General features: G+C 44.8%; 1 protein-coding gene across 5 annotated transcripts in view; it reads right to left on the reverse strand.

Annotated features, from left to right (window-relative positions):
• Positions 1–18,177, reverse strand: part of NRG1 (neuregulin 1) — a 988,266-nt gene extending 970,089 nt beyond the window's left edge. For 4 of the 5 annotated variants that reach the window (XM_073219031.1, XM_073219030.1, XM_073219029.1 and 1 more), the window contains exon 1: positions 17,457–17,709. In XM_073219031.1, coding sequence (XP_073075132.1) covers positions 17,457–17,577 — 121 coding nt within the window. In that variant the 5' untranslated portion in view covers positions 17,578–17,709. Of the gene's footprint in view, positions 1–17,456 lie in introns of all 5 variants that reach the window. The other variant, XM_073219027.1, reaches the window with a different exon arrangement.
• Positions 18,178–22,556: the final 4,379 nt, after the last annotated feature.

Raw genomic sequence — 22,556 nt, forward strand, 5'->3', positions numbered from 1 at the left:
AGGCATACAAATCATCAGTTTGAAAAAGATAGGCCCGTATTTCCCTAAAGTATTGCCAGCTATAGGGTATGCAGACCTACATTGCCGTCCCACTGCCGAGACTACCTGAGGCAGCAACTGGAGTTAAGGCCCAGAATTCAGAAGTTAATGCTGTGCTGCTTAAGCTCCTCTTCCAAGATCCTGGTGGGGACTAACTCATGTAGCACCAGGACCAGACCATGGCACTCCGAGGGGCCTTAATTACCTTCATTAAGACAAAAGTCCGTCAGACTCAGAGTGGCCAGCAAATTCCTTTGATCTGCTAGTAAATGTCTTAGAACTGGATTAACAGGGCATTATAAAAGGATTTCTCAAACCAACAGCCCTGAGAGCTTATTCCTTTTAAATATAACTATGAGACTACCCTGTTCAGCAAATAAAGAAACAGACGAATGAAGAAAAGGACCAAATTACATAAACTGTTTGGGGAAACCCTAAATCACCACAATACCAGCATTACAACAAGAACAATAATTATAATTATTTTCCAGTTTATAATCCCAAAGCTATACCATGTCAGATAAATTTATAACATACTTTGGGACTGCAATAGCTTTAATGGGTGGTCACTATTAATTGTTAGTAATAAAAAATGTAAGAACAATTGTAAATGAGACCAGAAACATGAATTTAAGAGAAAGAATAATGGCCATATAATATCATAAAAAATGACTGTTACTACAGATGTCCAGCAGTATATGACCAGAACTTATTTCAAGATAAAAAGAAAGGTGTGTTTTCTGATGATAGAATTTAATCCAGGGTGCTATTCTTTTTTCTCCTACTAAAATAGAAATTACATGCCTTCCAAGGCAAAATGTGCATATACATTATTGATTAAAAAAAACCCACAAAAATAAGCTCTTGCCCATCTGGTTATGTTCTTTTCTGTAAGTTGTATTATCTCTCATGGCAGGTGGGGGTCTATGCTTGTCCATTCGGAAGTTACTCAAAGAAGGGGTAAATGTCTAGCATTGATAAGATGCTCCCTGTTCTAATTGTTTTTCCAACTGAACACATATACAGGCAATATGCTTCTGCCAATGGTTTTTAACATACTCTGTGAGCACAGAATTAAACACAATCCTATTACCCCCCAAAGAGGCATCTTACATTACTATCCTCCTTAGAGATTTTTTGGGGGGTGCCCCAGCCGAGAGCTTTCCCCTTCATGAGAGAAGTTCACAGGCCTGAACATGCGTGACACATGACATCTCCACTCTGGTTAAGCACACACATACCTTTCTCCTCAGAGGGATTATAAATTCCTCAAGCCTCTCCATACCCCACACAACAATGACAGCATACAAGGAGCCATCGGAGATCAATAAGTACTTGTTGAATTAGGGAGGGCAAAGAGTAAATAATAGTGCTTTTATCATTATGACACTTATGTCATGTATGTTGCCTTTCATTTTTTTCTGAGAACAGGGTAGAGAAAGCTTGCATTTAGTATCTTAAGGAAATGTGCCAACTAGACTGATTTGGTGCTGAACCCCAGCTTCCTCAACTCAATTAGCTGCGTGTCTTGTGCAAATTCTGTAACAGCTCTGAGACAGGTTTTCATCTGTAAAATGGGTAAAATGATGCTAACCACTGGGTTATTATCAGAATTAACGAGAGAACAACTGGGAAGGGCTTAGCACAGAATGAGCACACTAACTAGACTTAAATCATTAGTAGGGAGAACACGGAAAACAGCGTCACGTCCATTTCTGTAGCGACAAAAAGGCTGCTTTTCATCGTGTTCAACTCCCCTAAGATATTCTCCATGCAAAAACTCTGCTCTCGCTCTGCTTCCACACAGTCTCCAGCAAAGCGGGAAATCTTCCCAAAGCCCTGAGCCCTAAAGATTTGAGCAGCCTCTGAATTCCAGTTGGGCAAGTGGAGTCTGGCAGATTGTTTTTCACTCCGTATGTGCTGGAAGGTTCCCTCAGAGTCATTCTGGGAACAGAGCCATTTCAATTCCCTCCCCGAGGGCACCTGCCCCAATCTGCTGCTGCTTAGGCTCAGAGCCCAGCATGGGGTACAGGGGGAAGGTCTCCCCTCTCCTCCTCGTGGGAGCATCAGGCCACACGCGCGCTCTCACCCCCTTCCCACGTCATCCGCTCACATGCTGGCCGGCTGCTCTGCTCTCTGCTCAGAACCTTGGTGTTTCATGACTGCTCATTCTTGACGCCATGTCCCAGAGTCCATGGGCAAAGGGCATATAATCATTTAACTTCTCTAGAAAGGTTTTCTCTTCCTTCCTTCTTCCCTCACAATGGCGTTTCCCTGTCACGGCTGTCCCACCACATACAGCGCCCTGCAGTAAGGGCTCTGATGGTGACACCGCATGGCTGGGGCAGCGCAAAGGCTGCTGACAAGCCAACCTCCCTGGGCGCCACTCACACCCCAGGTGGCTGCGGGTTGAGACCACGCTGCTCAGACCGTGGAGGACGTCAGAAGCACAGGAGAGTGGGAGGTCTGCAGAGGACTCAAGGATTCTCAGTCCCACCGAGCACCGGGCCAGGACAGTGCTGCTGGTCCCCGCCCACCCTGGGAGTAGCACTGGGTGAAGGGACCGACAGCACCACAGATCAAGAGGAAATGAATTCGTAGAGGAATAAAGAGCACAGCACTCAAGCAGGTGATGTTCAGCTTTATTTCTGCCTCCACTGCTACGGCCTCCCTTTTTTGCTGCATGACCCCCACTATGTATCCTTGCTGCCTTAAGTCAGGCTCCGGAGTGGCTATTCCCCTGGCCATCCCTACGAGCATTAATAGGGCATTCACCATGACCTATGTGCTGACATAAATTATCTCAGCCCACACTCTTTCATCTCTCAGAGAGACGTTACTGTCATTTCACACCAACTTCAGAAGCATGGAGCGATGTTCCAAAGGTCACAAACAGCATAGATAGGTCTCGGGGCCAAAGCCTGACCCATAGGCAGCGTGCACAGCACACCACAGCCGCCCACTCTTCCCCTCCTGGATCCACCATGTCTCACTCCCTTCCTGGAGAAACAGTACTGCTGACCGTGGAATTTCCTTAATGAACTTGCTGGCACAGACCTTTCAGAGGCACAACGTCGTCTCCAGAGACACAAGGACCTGGCTTGTTCATTACACACTGCTGGAGACAGAGTTTTGTCCAATTGGGTCTGATTTCAATTCTCTCAAAACACATGCAGCGCCCCCCCCCCCCGCCCCCGATCACCTACATGCATGCTCTCTGAAGATCACCAGACGTTTACTGTGAGCTACGGGTCCCACGCCCAGAGAGGGCCAGTCAGCCTCACTCGAGGGACGGGGCGACTAGGACCCTATCAGACCGCTCTGTTCCAAACCTCGCCATCGTGGTTCCAACAGAGGAAATCAAATGACCTGAATGCAAATAAATGTTCTGCCTCTCAGCAGCTGTGTGACCTTTAAAGTTCTATAAAGTTCTTTTTGAATCTTGGGCGAAAAATGAAATAAAAAGACATGCTTTGGAAGATGCTATTAAGGAAGGAGGGAGATTAGAAATATATTAAAATGTTTGGCACATAATAGAAACTCAGTAAATTCTAATTCTCCCTTTTTATACCCATCTTCTGATTTCCCAGAATCTTCAAGTTTATTTGTTGAAAAAAAAAGCCTTAGAGAACACAAGAGTCCAAGAACTCCCAAACCCGAGTAGACACCAAAATCGCCTGGAGAGATTTCCAAAAACTGCAGATTCCCAGGACAATGAATTATTCTCTCCAGGAGTCTAGCCCATGGATTTGCATATTCTAATCTACAAACCTTTTTCGCAAATCCCTGGCCTGTCCAAGATCAGACCATTTGGTCCAAAAAAATTCATCTATGGTCTACAGGATGAACTGGACTGAGGAGCCTGCTGCTGAGGTCACGGGATTCAGAGCTTTTCTTTCTATTTCTAGATTTCCTTTTCATCTTTTTCCCCATTTCCTTTGATGTGTAACGTGCAATTTTCATCACTATGATTCCCAGCTTATTTACACTGTATTACAATTAGGAAAACCCAATGTAAAAAAACCCTTTGCACACAAACACTGTGATTGCAGAGAAAGTAAACAGATGACAGCAGGAAATTCAAAACCATCCTTCCCGTGGCGATTCAAACTCCTTATGCAAATACAGCTATGAATCCATCAGTTCAGCAGCTCACTAGACAGTAAACAGACTGTATAGAGATGGGAAGGAAAAATGCATTCAGTTACTGTCAGAATCATAACTTTGCATTTCTTGACTGCTGTTTATTAAAATGCTCAGTCATAGCTATGTGTCAACTTAATACATGGTCCAAGGACCTTCTGACTCAAATACTTGTTTAAATTAGATTGATAGATGTCACTTCACAAGGATTGATGTGATGATGCATTGAATTCCCATAGGACCTGGGTATCTACTATATAGACAGTAGTTAGTTTTCAAGCCAGCGTGTCAAGAAAAATTTAAACACTAATTTGTCACTGAAGTGGCTTCTGTGGTACACAGGAAGAATTCTTAGCTAAAGGAAAAAACACTAATAAAAGGGTGACCTTCAGCAACACTCTAGTAATGTTACATGTAACTTAATCAATTTGGTGATTTTTTTAAAAAATACAGTCTCTTTACACAAACTAACCATTAGCTCTCTCCAGTAGAGTCCTCCTTCTCGACCCCATGCCAAACAAAGGCTCAGGGTTCTTAAAATTGCTTCCTGCTTATATTCAAGTAAACAAAAATATTGCTAAAACTCACTCTGAAAAATCCAGAAGTTGGCCCCTGGTACTGAAACCCACCCTGTCCAGCTTAAAAAGCTTGTCTAATTTTATCACATGATCTCAGAAATCAGTATCGAGACTAGGAAATTAAAGATGCCCAATAAATAGTATGTATGCGATATGTAATCAAGGGTACTCACTGCTTCTCTTTTTCTGTTACTCACCTACATCTCCTTAACAATCTCACAATTCTCATAGTTTATGTAAGCAACATCCTCAGAATGCCCCTACAATTTCTCACACAGGTCAGGATTGCCTAAATCTGAGAGGAAAGAGATGGGATTTGGGGGGGATACACAAATTATTGGCAAAGAGAAGGGGAATAAATTCATCATAAATTTCTAATCCATTTTAGTTAATGAATGCACATATAGCCAATTGGCCTACAGGTAAGATAATGCCTTTAGTCACCTGGAATATAAGAACCTTACAAAGCCAAATGGGCCCAGATAAACATGAGACTTTTTACAAAGGAGCACAACAAATGCACCGCTACTCTTCATATGCTGTACATAATCAGTAAATATCCTCTTTATCTTCTTAATATTAAATAAAAATGTTTTTAAACAGAGCACGAACATGTATGTTATAGATGCACAAAGGACTAATTATTTTACAGTTTCAAAAACATTCATTCATTGTCTCCATTCACCTGTTTTGAATCGGCTTCCTTTCCTCCTGGGTTGCACAAAGGAAGCACATCCACCCGGCTAATCACCCCATCACCAACAATTCTCACTCACAAGAAGTAGGTGGGTGATACTGGCACCTTAATCATTTTCACAGACTTTTCAATAGTATTTTAAAGAGAAAGATTACTGAGTACATAATGACCACTGTTTAGCTAGTTACTGGAAATAAAACTACTGGAAAGTTAATAAAAGTGCTTAAAAACGGTGGAATGATGCCTCATCAATACATTTAAAAACACACCAGGCAGGTTTAACCTAACCACTTGCTTTCACAGGCTGCTTTATCAGCTATTTTAATTTATCCTGAAAAGAAATGTACATCACGGAACCCAATTAAATCAGCAGTGATAAAGGCGGAGAGTATTTCTACACCATCCCTATATCAAAATGATTTGTTCAACTCAGAGCTCTACAAGGCAACCTAACACCAGAGTGAATGTGGCCTGATCCTCTGTATTTTCAGTATCAAATGAAACCAGACATAGTGAGCATTAAACTTAAAGGATTTATTGCAAAACTAACCCACAAATGCTAAGTTGAGCACAAGGAAGTACATGTAGTTAACAAGTGATTTACCTATAATAAATGCAGGTGACTGTTATGGTAGAAGGCACTTTGTCCACTTTTCAGAGGATAGGTTTGCCACTAAAAATAAAGCGACCATCACAAAGTGGAGCCCTGCCTATTTCAACAATTCAGTCTGAAGCAAGGTTCAGCTACGCCGCAGATGTTAGCTCAGGTCTCTTTTGGAAGAAAGCAAAGACCAGATCATCTTGTGCTCTGTCTGTTCCCTGGGCAGAAATAAACACTGCATTTGAGCCACTGCATATTCGGGGTACCATTTGTTACAGCAGTTAGCCTACACGACGTAAGACATCTGCTATGAGGAAGGCAACATCCTAAAGGGGCAAAGTCCCCAGCTAAGACTCTATCCTAGTTACAAGTCAGTATTTCTATTGAAAATAGCAGTTTTTCCTTGCTAAAAAAATAATACACATTCATTATAGAAACATTAAGAACATCAACAAAATGAAGAACATTCTAAACATCACTAATTCCAGTGCCCAACTCTTACATTTTGTTATGTAGCCTTGAAGGCTTTTATTTCTGTTTAGATTGGTAGGTAGATGAGGCAGACGGATGATAAAGTAATCGCACACAGATTGCATGATACTTTTTTCACTTGACAGCACACTACGAACATATCTAAGTCATTAAAAATCTTGAAGAACGTATAAAGACTGTAGCATAATCCATTATACAACTATAGAGTTTTATTTAGCCATTTCCCCACGGAAGGGCACAATCTAGACCAGTAAGTGGCCATGGCACAGAAGGCAGACAGAAGGGCAGGCCCTTCTGGGAAAAGGGAAGGGTATGTGCGAGGGCACAGGGCCCTACAGCCACTGGGCACATGGGGAGCAGTGCCATCCGTGCAGTTCAGGGTTCCAGGCAGAAGCAGGAACTGGATAAGAATATTCTGACAAAAGTTGTGTGCCATTCTAAGGAGTCTAGACTTTATCATGATGGCAACTGAAGAGCTTTACCCAAGGGTGTAGCGCGATCATTTCTGTTTCAGAAAGACCACTCTAGCAACAGTACCGTGAATGGACTTAAAAGGGAGAGAATCCAAGAGCAAAGATAAAAGGCTGTTACAGTAAGAATGGGAGGTACTAGAGAAACAATGGGGTTGCCGCAGAAGGGAAGAATCTGGGATACGACAAGGAGGTAGAATCAGTGGGATCTGATCACCAAAGTGATACCGGGCAAAGGAGAGGTTTCTGGTTTGGGTTACTTAAGAGGACACTGATGCTACTGTACGGTGAGGCGCTAATGGAGTTCCCATCAGCATCAGCTACTCGATCTGCCGCAGAGAAAGCAGTCAGTCAAGGAAGCCGCGGGAAGCAAGAGCAGGGACGGCAGTTTATCGGGGGCGATAGTGACTTCGGTATTATTACAATGTGCAGATGTGCAGACAGACAGGTAGGGAAATGATGAGACACTGGTTTATATGCATAAAGTGTCTGTAGGACATCAGGGTGGGTCATCCAACAAGTAGTTGGATAAATGGATCCAGAGACAAATAATAGGGTTTAGGATAGAGATACAGGCTCGGGAACCACAGTTCATCAGCAGCCCTGGATCTGCTGGAGTAGATGTGTCACCAGGGGCTCTGGAGGCCACACTGAAGGGAAAAGTGAGGCCGCAGCCAGGCTGAGTCCTGCCAGGTCCTGCACAGCCTCTGGGGAACTGCCCAGGCCTCTCCATGCAGTGATTTTACAAGATGAAATTACTCCTCGTTTGACATCTTGTTTCTGCATTGCTCGTTCTACTCATAAAAGGGACAAAATAGATCACTTTCTTGCCCAAACCACAAGAATCATAAGCTGAGAAAGAAGGTCTGCGAACCTAACGCTGAGCCAAGGTGGGAATCCTCTCCCTGCCATCATCGGACCTGGTACCATCGAGCTGGAATCCAAGCTCTCTCCCTGCTCTCTGGGCTGGCCTCGTGCATGTCCACAGCAGCTCTAATTACTAGAATCTAAAACTGTGCCAGATTTGTCTTAAATAAATAAAACTTTTGTCATAAATAGAAACTCATCACGGAATGCCTCGAACCTTTCTTCATCCTACTAAAACAAAACAACTGAGCTTTCTTGCTTTAAAAGTTTGCGGTTGTGAATTAATCTCTTAATCATACTGCAAAATTTCAAAGACAGGCCTGCAGAGACAATGGCATTTACTTCTTGAGAAGACGATGCTGGTGAATACAAATAACTCAGCATTTCAGACAGCGCAGCAGCACGACCCAACGAGGCAGTGGAGGCAACGCAGCTGGGAGGACAGGGACACTTTTTCACGAAGGTTCCCTCTTGTTAAGCTCTTACTCCTCTTTCAGATCGTCTGGAAGTTCCACAGTGGCTTTTCCACTGTTATGCTCCTGCAAGCAACACTGAAATGAAAAGACAGGAAGAGAAAAGCTCCAAGGCAACGGCAGAAGCGGTCTGCATGTCGGGTCGTTTCTGAGATGAGGACCACATGCAGTGTGAACGGACCACGGAAAGCCTTTCGGCTCGACCTTCCCGTTACGTCTCTCAGGGAATGAGACGCAAAGAGGGAACGTTACTCACCCAGAGCACGCAGGTACTGGCCTACACAGCTGGGAGAAGCAAGAGAAGTCTTGTCTCTGACGCCGGGCACTTTTCCCTTGCGAGTGAGCTCAGGCACTCCAAATGTCTGCCCTTGAGGGTACTGTGGCCTCCTGGGTGAGGCAGACACATACACATACAAAAAATAGGTCAAGTAGCACGTTTTAAAGACTGAGATAACAGAAGAGATATTTGTAACAGCACCATGTATAAACTATGCAGCAAAAAGAAGTGTATTCAAAAGCTAGAGTGAGTATTTCTGCCAGGATCATTACTCGGATTGCCATGGAGGCACCCCAGGGTAGGAGCTGTCCCTTCAAGGAGAATTCCCCGGGGCGGACATGAGGGAAGAAGGTGATCCAAGCAGAGGAATGGCAGATGTAAAAATGGGAGGATTAGTCAAGTATGTGACCTGTCATGGGCAGTTAGAGTGGATAAATGCATTCATGTAGCAAAACAGAAAGAGTCGGCTTAGGTTGGACTACAGAGGGCACTGAATGTCCAGATCTAGAATTAACTGTGGCGCATCCATTGAAAATTTCTGAGCAGACAAAGAGGTCTAACAAAAGTAGTGTTTTAGAATGACTCATCCTCCAGGGCAGTGTTTAATGGAAGGTGGCTGGAGCAGAGGACAGAATAGAGGCAGGGAAATGAGAGGAAAAAAATGGAAAATGAATGAATAAATCAATTCAAAGATTCTGATACAAATCCAAATATAGATGAGGTGCCTTTCTGGACCAGGTTGATAGCAACATTAATAGAAATACAATCTTCTTATGGTGACTAAAGGCCAAGTTTACTCTTTAATTGGTTTTTATTAGACTATTATCTGTTATTTTTTATTTGGTGACTTTAGACTCAGGAACCTAAATGCTGGGTAAATTAAGAGTTGAATAGATGAACCCCTCTGTGTTCTGAGAACTTCTATTTCTTATTAATGATGGTGTAATTAGAGGCACTAACTTTGAATGGAAAACAGCACCAATAGAAAAACTGCTCACCACCACTCCACACCCATTCGCTTGGCTATTATCAGAACAACAGAAAATAATACATGTTGGCAAAATGTGGACTCATTGCAACCCTTGTGCTTCGCTGATGGGAACATAAAATGGTGCAGCTGCTATGGAAAACAGAATCATGCTTTCTCTAAAAATTAAGCAAAGAATTACTTATGTGATCCAGCAATTCCACCTCTGGGTATAGACCCCCAGGAATTGAAAGCATTCTTGAGCAGATATTTGTATACTCATGTACAAAACAGAAGCATTATTCACACAATAACCAAAAGGGAAAAGGAACCCAGATGAATGGATAAACACAATGTGGTCTATTCATGCGATGGAATATTATTCAGCCTTAAAAAGTAATGACATTCTGACGCATGCTAAAACATAGATCAACCTTTAAGACATTATAGGATCAACCTTAAAGCCAAGTAAAGTAAGCCAGTCACAGAAAGGCAAGTACTGTGTGATTCCATTTCCATGCCATACCTAGAATAGTCAGATCCATGGAGACGGAAATTAGAATGCTAGTTGCCAGGGGCTGGGAGGAGGGGAGAATAGGGAGTTATTGTTTAATGGGTTTGGAGTTTGAGAAGATGTAAAATTCTGGAGATGGATGGTAGTGATGGCTACCTGCCAATGTGAATACTTAATGCCAGTGACCTGCACACTTAAAAATAGTTAAAATGATACATTTTATGTTACCATAATTTGGGAGGAGAAAAAAAACATGTTCATCAGAATAAGACTATGGTCCAAAATGCTTCAATGAAAGAAAAGTCGCTAGTACTTCTGAGGACAAGATGAGAGCTATCTGGGTGGATGGAAATGAAGTCAATGGAGAAAAGAGCATCTCAGAGGTGTCAGGTTTGCAAAGTAGAGAGTCTGGGGAATTTCAAAGCTGTGGCTCTTTTGTGCTGATGACATGACAATGAGCACAAGGACTCTGGGCAGAACATCCCCACCCTGACAGTCACCAAACAGCCCTCACTGCCAGATAACCTCCCAAGGGCAAAGTAGTCTAAGGACAAATTTGAAGCATCCTGCTCCTCCTCAGTGGAGAGCTACCATGTTCTGCCCAGAGATGCAACCAGGATGCTCCCTGACATAGAAGGAAATACTGCCACTCTATCTGTGGCCCCGCTGGGACTACGTCATCACCCATGGCATCCCTAAGGCTACTGAGCACGTGAGGACAACGGTCTCATTAGGCATCAGAGCCCAAGCAGACACGTGCTATCCACCTGCAGTCTGAACAAGAGCTGACAGGCTGTGAGGAGCGAAGGAAAAAAAAAGTAAAGAGTAACTCATCCAAAAATATTGTTTTGTTCTTTGTTGTTGTTGTCTTTTTACTTCTTAGGGATATAAGCAGTGCTTTTCCATCGTCAGTTATAAGAAGTGAACTTAGAGTGCTGAGATGGTGAAACACCTGTGGGGAAGATCAAGGAAAACACAGTGCTTCCTAGTACTAAGATCTAATACCCAAAATGAGTTGGAATGATTTGGGAACCGTCTGCTCAAAACTGCAGTAGGGATTCGTTGACTTTTCAAAATCCTTTTCGTGCTTGAAATCTTCACAACATAGGGAAAATTTTCCCCGGCTGGAACTATAGACAACATAGAATAAATATTGTCCAGAAATAAGTAAGGAAAAACAAATCTTAGGAAATTAAATAACCTTTCTCTGATGCCCAGATATTGATCCAGAGGCAACATTCTGGGTGAAAGAAGAAGAAACAGCATCCTGGGAGGACATGGTTCTAAATGCTACTTCCTCCAGATAACCCCTCACCAAATTAGAGATCTGAAGAGAAGGAAACAAGGGCTGTTTTTCTTCTTCTTTCGAACCTGAGGGCAGTGATTGCCACTACCCAACAAGCTAAGGTGCTTCAGTCACTTATTCATTTAATTATATAGCAGGTGTTTAATCTATTTATAAGTCAAGCAATGAAAGTCTATCAAAGAGGAAAGGTACAACAATGAGTATTCATTAAAACTAAGTTGCTTTAGTCAGCCCCTCAATTTTTTCTCCTGCTTCCTCTGCCTTAATGGCAACTCCCAGGCTAGAGACGAACATTTGGGATGATGTATTACTGCTGTGAGCTTTGCAAATTTAGCCATGTAGACAATGCTTTACCCCTCTGATCACGCCCCCCTCCATGCCTTGGTCTCCCAACTGGACCCACTCCGAAGCCTCAGAGCCCTTGTCAGCAAGGTCTCCTTGTGCTGGGCTCAGCTCAGCTCACGTATTCTAGCACCGCAGAGCAAAAAGAGGAAGCAATTCCTTTCTCTAGGTTCCCTCGGCCCAACATTAGCTCCTAAATCTGGCTCTCAGCTCTAGAATTATGCCCCACTCTAAGCAGTTTTCTTCCAGTTCCCAAACCCTGGGGCAGATACCCAAAGCCAGGACCCTGGGCTTTGCGGGTTAAGCCTCTGAAGTAGAGATACAAGGTACATGAGCATCTGAGTCCTCATGGGATGCACAGAGCCTATCAGGAAGCCCATCCACAGTCACAGTCTACGATCTAAGGCCTTCCATTACTGACTTACTTGGAGCCAGACCAATCCCACCAGTCGAATTCCAAGGTGTCAAGAGAAGGCCAGTCGGTGTACTGATGAGCAGCAAGCCTATACTTCAGTCTCTCACAGATGAAACTCCACTCCTAGGCCCTGTCATTGACCTAAAGCCTTCCCTTGCAATGTCCTCACAAAGGAAACAGAAATGAAGGGGGTATACACATGAAGCCTGAGTCAGGAGCTGGTAGGACTGTCTCCCATATGCCATCCATGCTGGGGATAATTTAAAAATTTAAAGAAACGTAGTTTATTATAAAAAAAAACAGGACATAAATGTTATTAGGTCCCAGTGGGGTAAGGCAAGGTAAGCATACAGTTGCCAAGGAAACTATTTTCCACAGGGAAAAATATCCTGGTTTTCTTGAAGACCAAAAAATGAGGCATATTGCCACTTACTCATTTCTCTCTAGAATTCCAGGATGACAAGTCTATATTTAGGGGACAGTTCCCTAACAATTGGATCTGCGCCAAGCAGAGATTGGTCAACCCATTTGAAGCATTCAACTTCACCAAATTAATTTTTTATATGGATCATCTGCGTACAGAGAGCCAGTAGGCATACCTTTAGAAATAGGTTTGCCTCAAATGCATCACAATACTAAACAATAGGAAGATACAATCTCTTGACTAGCACTTGCTTCAACTCAGCAAGATTTATCTGTATTCTGTAAATTTGCAAATTATTCAACTTTAAATTTAAAAGTATGACAGGATGTATTATTAGTCAGTTGTTCAAGTATTATGAAGTGACTGCTCTGGGGGGAGTACATAGGTCAAACATTCTTTCATTAGTGTTACTGTAGTTTTAAGTTTTATCATAACATGAGTACAGAGTAACATGTGCATACAGAAATTTAGAACATTCATATACGGATGGAAGACTGCCCACAACAGCCATTTCTGTTATTTAAAAATAAGAACACTTAAAATTAGTCTTGATTTTCTTATGAAAACTAATGCATGTTACACTATTGTTTTTGAAAACAAATTACATGGGTCAATAAGAGCTACTTTTATTAGATACTTTTTTCATTACATGCTTTCGATAAATATAAGGGTCAGTTAATCCTTACCACTGTTATTCATTATATACTTCTTGTTTTCATTAGTATCACTTATTTATACAAAGCTCATCAAAATACCCTTTACTAAGAGCTATCTATAAATTTTTCATGTCATTTAAGCATATCAAAAACAACCAAGCAAAAAACCTTTAAGTATTACTCAGTACTGAAGGCAGATGACAGTTTGCAGATCTGTGGACATCTGGCCAATTCATAAATTGTCACTGAAATTTAAAAATCAGTTTTAAAAGATATTTCTTTGTCTTAATTATACACAAAACAACAGGAAGAAAATGGGCATCAAAGCAAAGGCGATTTCCTGAACAATGAATACATTATATTTGACAAGGGCAATAACTGGACCAATCACATATTTTGCTCTCATTTGCTATAAATACACCGGCCAGTGGAAGGACAGCTCATTGTTTTGACCCTCAGCGCTGTTTAAGCTCCTCCGTCTTACCTCACCCATTAAGATATACCCTAAAACGTTCCCTAGATTCAGAGGACTTACAGATAGCCTGCAACTGATAAGAATTAACCTCTAGTTCTTGTAAAATATTCTAATTCAGATACTTAAGTTCACCTTTTAAAACAGATTTCAAGGAGTTGTTTTCCCAGAAGACCTATCTTGGTTTCATTTTTTTTAACATAATATAAATACAGATACAGTTTCTCTACTCCACCAGAAAGATGTGTTTTAAGTATAGCTTTTATGACAGCAAGGTTGATACACTTTCAAGAGGGCAGTCACCAACACTTGGGGAATTAAATTTACATGTGTATTTATGAAACATAAGTAGTCAAGCTCTATCTGTTCCTATTGCTACCTCCTGACTGTAGCTTTTATGAAGAACTATTTTCTTCAATAGTGGCTGAAAAATCCCTGCAGCATTTCTGTCATTTCAATAACATCATAAGGTCAGAATGTTTTATTAAATAGTTATTGAGGATACCAGAAAAAGTGCCTTTTATCACAAATACTGGACAAACATGTTTACATTATCGATGCATCCAGTATTATATGATGATATACCAAACATTTAGATTAGCTTATAAGAACACAATTGATGTGTAAATCTAGCATGGCCCGATTATAGATGCTAATTCAACATCATTATTTTTACTCATTTTTTGGAAATCAATTTCTGCCTAGTGTTAACTGTGATGCTTTGAAAACTAAAAGCATAGTGCATCCAACAGTGATTTGTTTGAATAACAGAATTGTAATTGAACAGCAAATATTGTGTGCTGATTAATATAAAACTTAGAAATATTTCTTAGCCCATTCAGTGAGCAAGAGAAAAAGCAAAGACCAAGAAGAATTTAAATAACTGAAAAGGAAGTGTAATTTAAACAAACTTCAAGTATAAAGCAAATATGATATTCTGTATTGTCTTCCAAAGTACACCCAAAAGTCTGTTTCAACAGGCCCGGTTTTCCAGAGAAGAGCTGCTTTTCATACTGACACTATTCAGAAGCTTCTTTGATGGGGGGGATTAAGAAAAAAGAAATTCAGGGAGGACGTCTAAGAGCTCACCCCAAAAGCTAATCTGTTGCATGTGCAGTTTTTACATCAGTAAGCAACTTGTAAGAAACAACACTGCAGCTGAGCACATGAGACCTGGAAGCTGTCCCCGGGATATGATATCACAAAATGACTTCGCTATATTCCCTCTCCAGCCTAACAAAAGGGCTTGGACAGCAACACCACCATCTCGCCCCAGGGCATCTTCCCCTTAGATAAGAACCCTCTCCTTCATCACTCTCCCTGAAATCTTCTGGCCAGAAGCACACAGCAGCAGTTCAACCAAGACAAATCAGCCCCTCTTTTCTCTATATATTTTTTTCCAATTTGTGTTTCTTTGCCTGGTAGGTTCTGAATGACACTGTTAACTGAGACCACATAACTGGATGAAGTCACGAGTTGTCACCACTCATGCACACGCTTTTACACCCAGTATTCCAGGTATGGATGTACTGAGTTTAGTGTATAAAATAGTTGATGCTGTTTACTCTTATCCTACAATATTACTGTAACTACTATGTTTGTAAAAATGCGAGAGAAACTTTTAGTTAGTCCTTAACTAAATCTATTAAGTTTTCATACAATATTCCTGCCTTCCAATGCGTAATGCTAAAATCACCAAACATACACAATGATTACACAGTCCTAGAGCACTACATTCAGGATTTCTTTATCTACTCAATGACACACAGGAAGATATCCAGTTCATTTAAAAAAAAAAAAACTGTTTTGCTTAGCAGGCCGCAGCTTACAACTGTGAGTTTCCTTTGACAGACAGAGAGGCAAAACTACCTTCAGGGAAGCTTTCTTCACTTAGAAGCACAAAACCAAAATAGAATTCCTCCAGACATCATGATGTTTCCATTTCCAAACATTCTCCGATGCTTATTAGAACTTTACCCCAGAGTCTGACATTTATTTCCAGTTAAAAGACATAACTAACACCATTGCTAATCTACCAACACACCCCCAACCCCAAGCATCCTTGCCAACTATGATCCCTTTCACATGAACATCCACCATGGGTAGCAAACGACTCACAACTCATATGGTCTGGGGGAAGGTAAAAACCCTTCCTGAATTACATATAATAAAATATCTGAAAACTAGACAAGGGGATGGCTTGAAAGGGTTGGCTTAGAAGGTTTTGTTTCAGATTCTGTAGCAGAATAGCGTATGCTGCAGTATACTGGTGTTGAGGTTTTGTGTTCCCTAAGAAGGCAGCTCCCGGCAGAGTGTTTCCCAGGTTTACGGTGACATCTATCAGCCAGACCCGGGGAATCCCAACGTCACTCAGCTTTCTTCAGCACCACTGTCTGAGAACAGCTTCTGTCCACAGAGTGGTGTAAGCCTAACAGGTCTCCGGTGCACAAAAGTGCATTGTTAAAAAAAAAGGAAGCAGCGAATGAGCAATGCTCTTTCCTGCCATTAAAACCAAATCGTCGGGTATTAATTAACTGCAGGATACCAGCACCATGAACGCCAACCAGAAATTTAAATTGGCCATCACCTGATACAAATGTAAGAGAACTAACACGCTTTGCATCACAGGCAAACTGAGCGTGGCACCGTGCTGAGCTTTGTACAAATTCAATTACCCCAACCATCTACTAAACAGATACATAAAGACGCAGGGAAACGCTATTATAGTGTTAGAATTTGTGATGTGTAATCACACTAATTTCTGGTTTGAGAAGAAACCCAGCTATGTTTTAGTGATTATATGGTAATCAGGAAATTATACAGATATTTAGAACCTAGAAATTATCTTACGAACAGCATAAACGTAATGCACCCTCAGACATGTAATCAGATTATCAGCTAATTTCTCAGACCTGATGATATTAAGGACACTTGGGAAGAAGAGTTTCCAGGAGTGAAATTCGAAACGGTCTGGGAAACGGCTTGCTCCACTTACCTTCCGGGAGTCTTCAGGGCCTACAGGTGAGGCTCGGTGATTGCATTCCTCTATTCTGATTCACTTAAGTGCCAAAACATACTCCCAATCGAAATATGTGAAAGCAACCATTCTCGAAAAGATTCCATCCCAACAAGCCAACTTTATACCTCTCGCATACACGTATTCACAAGTTAGACTGCGCTTATCGCTCGGTATTGAGTTCGCCCCAAACTCTGCCGCATTTGGAGAGACCCCAGCGCCCTGTCCTTCCTTGTCAGGGCCCCCTAGACACAAACCCCTGACCGTGTCCGCACTCGGGGCTCTAAGTGAGGGGAAAGCATCAAAATCCTGTCGGACTCCCCCTTTCTCCTCCAGAGAAAAAGTCCCACACTGGCGGCCCGCAATCAGCAGCTCCTAACCAAAGCCAAGTTCAATGATCACTCCCAAGAAAGCAGCCGGCTCGTCTGTCTCCGTTCTATACCCCAAGGGATTGAAAAGTTTGCGGCAGCCCCGACCGAACTTAGGCTTCACCAGTGCAAAGCCTAGAAAACGGGAAACTGGAGAAGGCGCTGCCTGTCTGTGGAAGCCAATCCTCGAAACCTCCTCCTCTGAGCATCGCTCTCAAGTCTGCACGCAGCCCGAAGACAAACTCAGACCGCGCCCGCCCGCGGCCGTCGGACCCCGGAGCCCCGCGCCCGGCTCGCGCCCCCCGGCCGGCGGCGCCGCCCCCAGGGCGAGGGACTTACCGCACCGCTTGCACAGCACCCGGCTGACCTCCTTCTTGAGGTTCCGACCCGTCTCCAGCGGGGGGAAAGACGCGCGGAAGGCGGCGGGCGCGCGGCCGCTGCTGTTGGCGTCGGGCTCCATGAAGAAGATGTACCTGCTGTCCTCCTTGAGCCTCCCGCAGGAGGGGAAGGCGGGGCGGCCCCAGGCGCCCAGGCGCACGGTGAGCAGCGAGTCCTTCTTCAGGCCCCCGGCTTTCACCGCCCACACCTGGTGCACCTTCACCAGATAGGGCGCCTCGTCCGCGGGCCGGCGCGCGCCGGGCGCCGGGCTGGGGGGCCGGGAGGGCGCGGTCCCGTCGGCGGCCGGCAGCGCGTCCGGGCCGGGCGGCCCCAGCGCCCCGGGGCCGGCGGCCGGCGGCGGGCGCTCGGCGCCCCACGCCCCTGCCTCGCCCGCCGCCTTCGCGCCGAGGGCCCCCTGCGGCCGCCGCGGCGGGTGCACCTTGCCCTCGACCACCACCGCGGCGCGCCGGGCCAGCTCCTGCACCGAGCCCACGCTGGGCGGGGACGAGTAGCACACGGCGGGCCCCGCGGGAGCCACCTCGCCGCCCGCGGCCGCCCCCGGCGCCAGGGCCGCGGCGCACAGCAGCAGGAGCGGCAGGAGCGGCGGCGGCGGGCGCGCGGCGGGCCCGGGCCTCCCCGGGCGGCGCGGGGCGCGGCGCCATCTCATGGTGCGAGGTGCGTGCGGCCGCCGCTGTCGGTCGGGCTCCTCTCGCCGCCTCCCCGCGACCCTCCTCCTCTTATTTATTTACTTGGGGGCGGGAGGGGGTGGGAGAGTTGTTTACGGGAGGCGGAGGAGGAGGCGGAGGAGGAGGCAGGCAGGGGAGAGGGGGGTGGGACCACAGAGAGGCGAGGAGGTTTAAGGGCAAAAAATAATAAAGCGAAATAGAAAAGAAGAAAAAGCCGCCGCCGCCGCCGCCCCGGGGGCCGGAGTGACGGGTCCCCGCGCCGCCGCCGCCGCCGCGCCCGAGCCCCGCTGTCGGGGCTGCCGTCACCCGAGGAGGACGCGGAGGGGGAGCAGCGGCCCCGCGGGCGGCAGTCCTTTGTGTGGCGCGGGGCTGCGGCGCCGGCCGCGGCTGCGAGCGAGCGGCGGGGCGAGAGCGCGAGGCTGGGCGCCCTGGAGGCGGGGTTGCGTGCCTGGAAATCGGCGGCCGGCCGCGGCGGCCTGCTTCCCCGCGGGGCGAGCCCGTCCGGCGCCGCGCGCCCCCATGCCGGGGCCGAGCCGGACCCCGCGCAGCCCTGCGCCGCGCCCCCCTCCGCGCGCGCCGCCTCGCCCGCCGTCGCCCCGACTGCTGCAATGGGAGGCCGGGCGGCACCCCGGCTGCAGTCCGAGTGGGCTGCGGAGATCCGCGGGGGAGCCGGGGTGCCGCCTCGGCCACCGGGGACCTGTTAGCCGCACGCGGGGGGAGGCGGGGCGCGCGGGACGGGCGATGGTCCTCGTTCCCGAAAGTTTCGGGGAAACTGGTGACTCGAGAGTCAAAAGGGAGCAACATGTTCACAGGAGACAAGCAATTAAAACAACTTTAGAGCACGCTCGCTCCCCTGCCAGCGCGCGCACACACGCGGCGAGCATTCCAGGCATGACGCCTCTCTCACGCTCCTCTCGTGTGACACTTCAGTCGTGGGAACCCTCGCCTTCCCTTCTGTTGAAATTCCTGGTGCACCAGGCTTTTTTTGACATCTTGACCCTGCTAATGTGAGCATGGTTTGAATGAAACAGTCGCTCAATCAGGCTGTTTTGTATAAAGTTTGTGACACTTTGTCAACTGGTTATTTGAAAAATAAACCAAAGAAGTGTCTGTGGCTGGCCGAACAAAGATCCAGGAATATTGTTCCATTTGAATACCACACCCCCCACCCGAACTCCAGGCCCTGTCAATCCACCCCTCAACCAGTCCATTCGAATTTAAGGAGCTACTTTTAAAACAAGAATCCATCGTCTCCCAGGAAACTTTTCAAGCAAGTACCACTCAACAGAAAGAGAACACTAAATTTTTAGCATTTAAAGGGAAATGGTTCCTCTTACGCTCTTTTATGGTGAAAATATGTTCAATGACCTAACAAAACTGAGTTGTTACACAATGGCTCATGGATTCGCATTGTGAGAACTCAGGAGTTTAAAAGCACTCCAACTTCATAATATACTGAGATTCTGTAAATTGCCTCTAGCAGTTTCTTGAAAGTATGACTCATAAGCTTTAGATTTTTGCATAAAAAATAGAGATTATAAGCCACAAAAACCTTTTTTTTTTTTCTTGGCCTAACATAGTTGGCTAGAAAACAATATGTCACTCAGAATCCAGCTTGGAGGGATTTTGGTGCTGTGTGTTCAATTTATGGAGATTCCTATTCCTAATGCCCTGATGGGGGGCTTCAAGGTCACTGTGTAGCAGCAGGCCTGGCTTCCAGTACATGTTCTCTTTAACACTGGAGCTTCTGGCAGTTTACTGAAAAAAAGTGATCAGTTATCCAATCCTGCTTTTCTTTGACTTGACTTCACAAATTTCTAACTCTTGACCTTTTGGGGGCTGAAATTCTACCCAGGACCATTTTCTCCCTTCCTCTCCCTTCCTCTCCACCTTTTAGACCTTATATCAGTTACCTACTGCGGTGTGACAAACCACTCCAAGATTTGTTGGCCTAAAACAATATCCTTTCTTTTAGGCCAGGATTCTGAGGGTTGACAATTTTGACTGGGCTCATCCAGGGAGAGGAGGCTTCCTCTGTTCTCAGCTGGGCTCACTGATAGCTCTGCTGGGGAGGCTAACTGGTTTCTGATGGCCTCAGTTCAAACAGCTCATCTCTGGAAGAAAGTGGCCTCTTTTCCTTCAGCAAGCTTAGCCCGGGCTGCTTCATGGCTGCTGGACATGTTCCAAGAGAGGCCAGAAGTATGCAATGCCTTTTGAGGTCTGGACCTGAAACTGGCACCTCATCACTGCCACTGTCACAAGGCCAGCTCAGTTCCAGGAGTGGAGGAGTAGGCTCTGCTAATGTGGGCAGCCGAAAGCTTGCACTGCTGAGGGGTAGAGATACAGGAAGGGAAAGAACTGAGGCCACTTCAATAAATAATCCACCACAGAGAGTGGGCATCTTCTGAAGTCCACCTGCCCCCTGAAGCCTCCTATCTTAAATACGGATGCTCAGAGTGGCCACTCCCCCTGCATCTGCAGTGCGTAGGCTCATGCCTCCTCACATCTGATCCTGTTAGATCCCAGAGGGTCATATTGACACTAAGTGTTTCTGTTTTACTTCCATCTGTCCAATTAGATTATTGTAAGCTTGTTAAAAAGCATCATTTTAGTAGCCCCCTTCTCTAACCCACTTTGGGGACACTCAATAAATGTCAGCTGATTAATCATGGACTGATATGTAATGTGCTTACCACAGTTACCCCAATACTGCCCAATGTTGACACAGAGATGGGATTCTGGCCAGTAGAAACAATAAAATTTTAAAGAACTGACTTGTGGAGTCATTAAATGTGTAAATGTCCCCTCTTAGAATTTTACAAAGCATTTTATCCATAACTAGACAAGCTGCTTCCTATGTTTGTTTTTTTAAAGCCTTCACCCCACTACCACATTTTATCCTACTCCTCTCTCAGCTAAGTGGTATTAAGGGCAACTTTTGTGAATATTCTGTGTGAAGGGAGGCTTTCTTAGAACAGACAGCAATAAGAACTGAAACTTTTGTTTCAGAGTCCTCACTTTGGAGGGCACCCATTGAAGGGATGTTACCTTTTTTTTGCCCTTTTGAAAAAGGGGAATGGCATTTCTAATGTGATTAACATATGCTTGAGAAAAAGTATGAATAATTATTCAATCTGATTAAATGCTGTAAGGAAAATGGAAGTTCCTATGGCCAGGATCCTCACCTGACCCTAAACTACTTGATGACTGAATTGGCCTACTGCTAAGGCTACTGCTGCTACACCCAAAGGCAATGAGCTATTATTAACTCTACTAATATTGAGTCACTATATATAAAGATCTGCCCAGTGCGCCGGGTGAAGGCAGAGATGGAGGTGGATTATAGATCTGCAGACTTCTGGATGCAGATGCAATTCTAGTGCTCAAACTACCACCAGGAGAAGAAAGCCAGGTGTAAACCCTGTTACTCCAAGACCGTTGGCATTTCTCGGTCTCACTGAATCCATAGTGAACTTGCCCAAAACCTTCAGGCAAGAGAATGCTCTTCAAAAAAGAGATGATTTCATTTTTGTACACTATTGTTTTAAAAAGATGAAAAGAAAAAGTGATTCTTATCAACACCCTAAAACCAGGGTTCTTAAACTTGAGTGTGCATTAGAACTACATGTACATTAAAATGCACCGATTTCCAGCACCACCCATGGGGTTCAGAAGCAGCAGGATCTGGAGTAGGGTCCCAAGAATTTGTTTTACTAACAAGTTCTCAGGTGATACTGAGGCTGCTTGCAGAAGGACACACTTTGAGAACCACTGCTGAAAACTTTAGATCTATCAACGACAATATACACAGCCCAATAATGCTGTAAACCTGCATACACATAATGAGGCATTGCACTCAAAAATTCAGTGTCTTCTCCATCATGAGTTTTCCCCATCCCAATTTAAAAAGAAAATGTGGATTTCCCCCTTGGTTATGAGGCTGAGGCTATGTAGCAGATCTGTTCTGACTAAGGAGTTACGCATGACCACCTAAGGACAGCAAAAGTGAGTGCTTCCTTGCAGACTGTCCCAATGGTCAGTTGGAACCAAAAGGATATGTAGGCATCAGAACAGTTGTCATCATGTGTTCTAGGAAGAGTTTGTCTGCTCAAGTGGGAAAAGGACACAGACACAATTATGCAGGTAAATGTGAAATATTAGTTTTACTAGTTTAGAAAACCTGAAGGGAAGTCCATAGTGTGGTGGCAGCCTGAAAAGGTTTCCCACTCCAGTACTTCATACCTTAAATTTATGCTTCCAAATGGTGGCTATTGAAGGGGCAACAGGAAACCCACAGAGGCACTGATGTCTGCTTTATCATCACTGCCAACCGCACACAGAGTGCACACCTCTAGCCATAAATCATGGAACAACT

Source organism: Manis javanica, chromosome 12, assembly GCF_040802235.1.
Source record: "Manis javanica isolate MJ-LG chromosome 12, MJ_LKY, whole genome shotgun sequence".
NCBI lineage: Eukaryota > Metazoa > Chordata > Mammalia > Pholidota > Manidae > Manis > Manis javanica.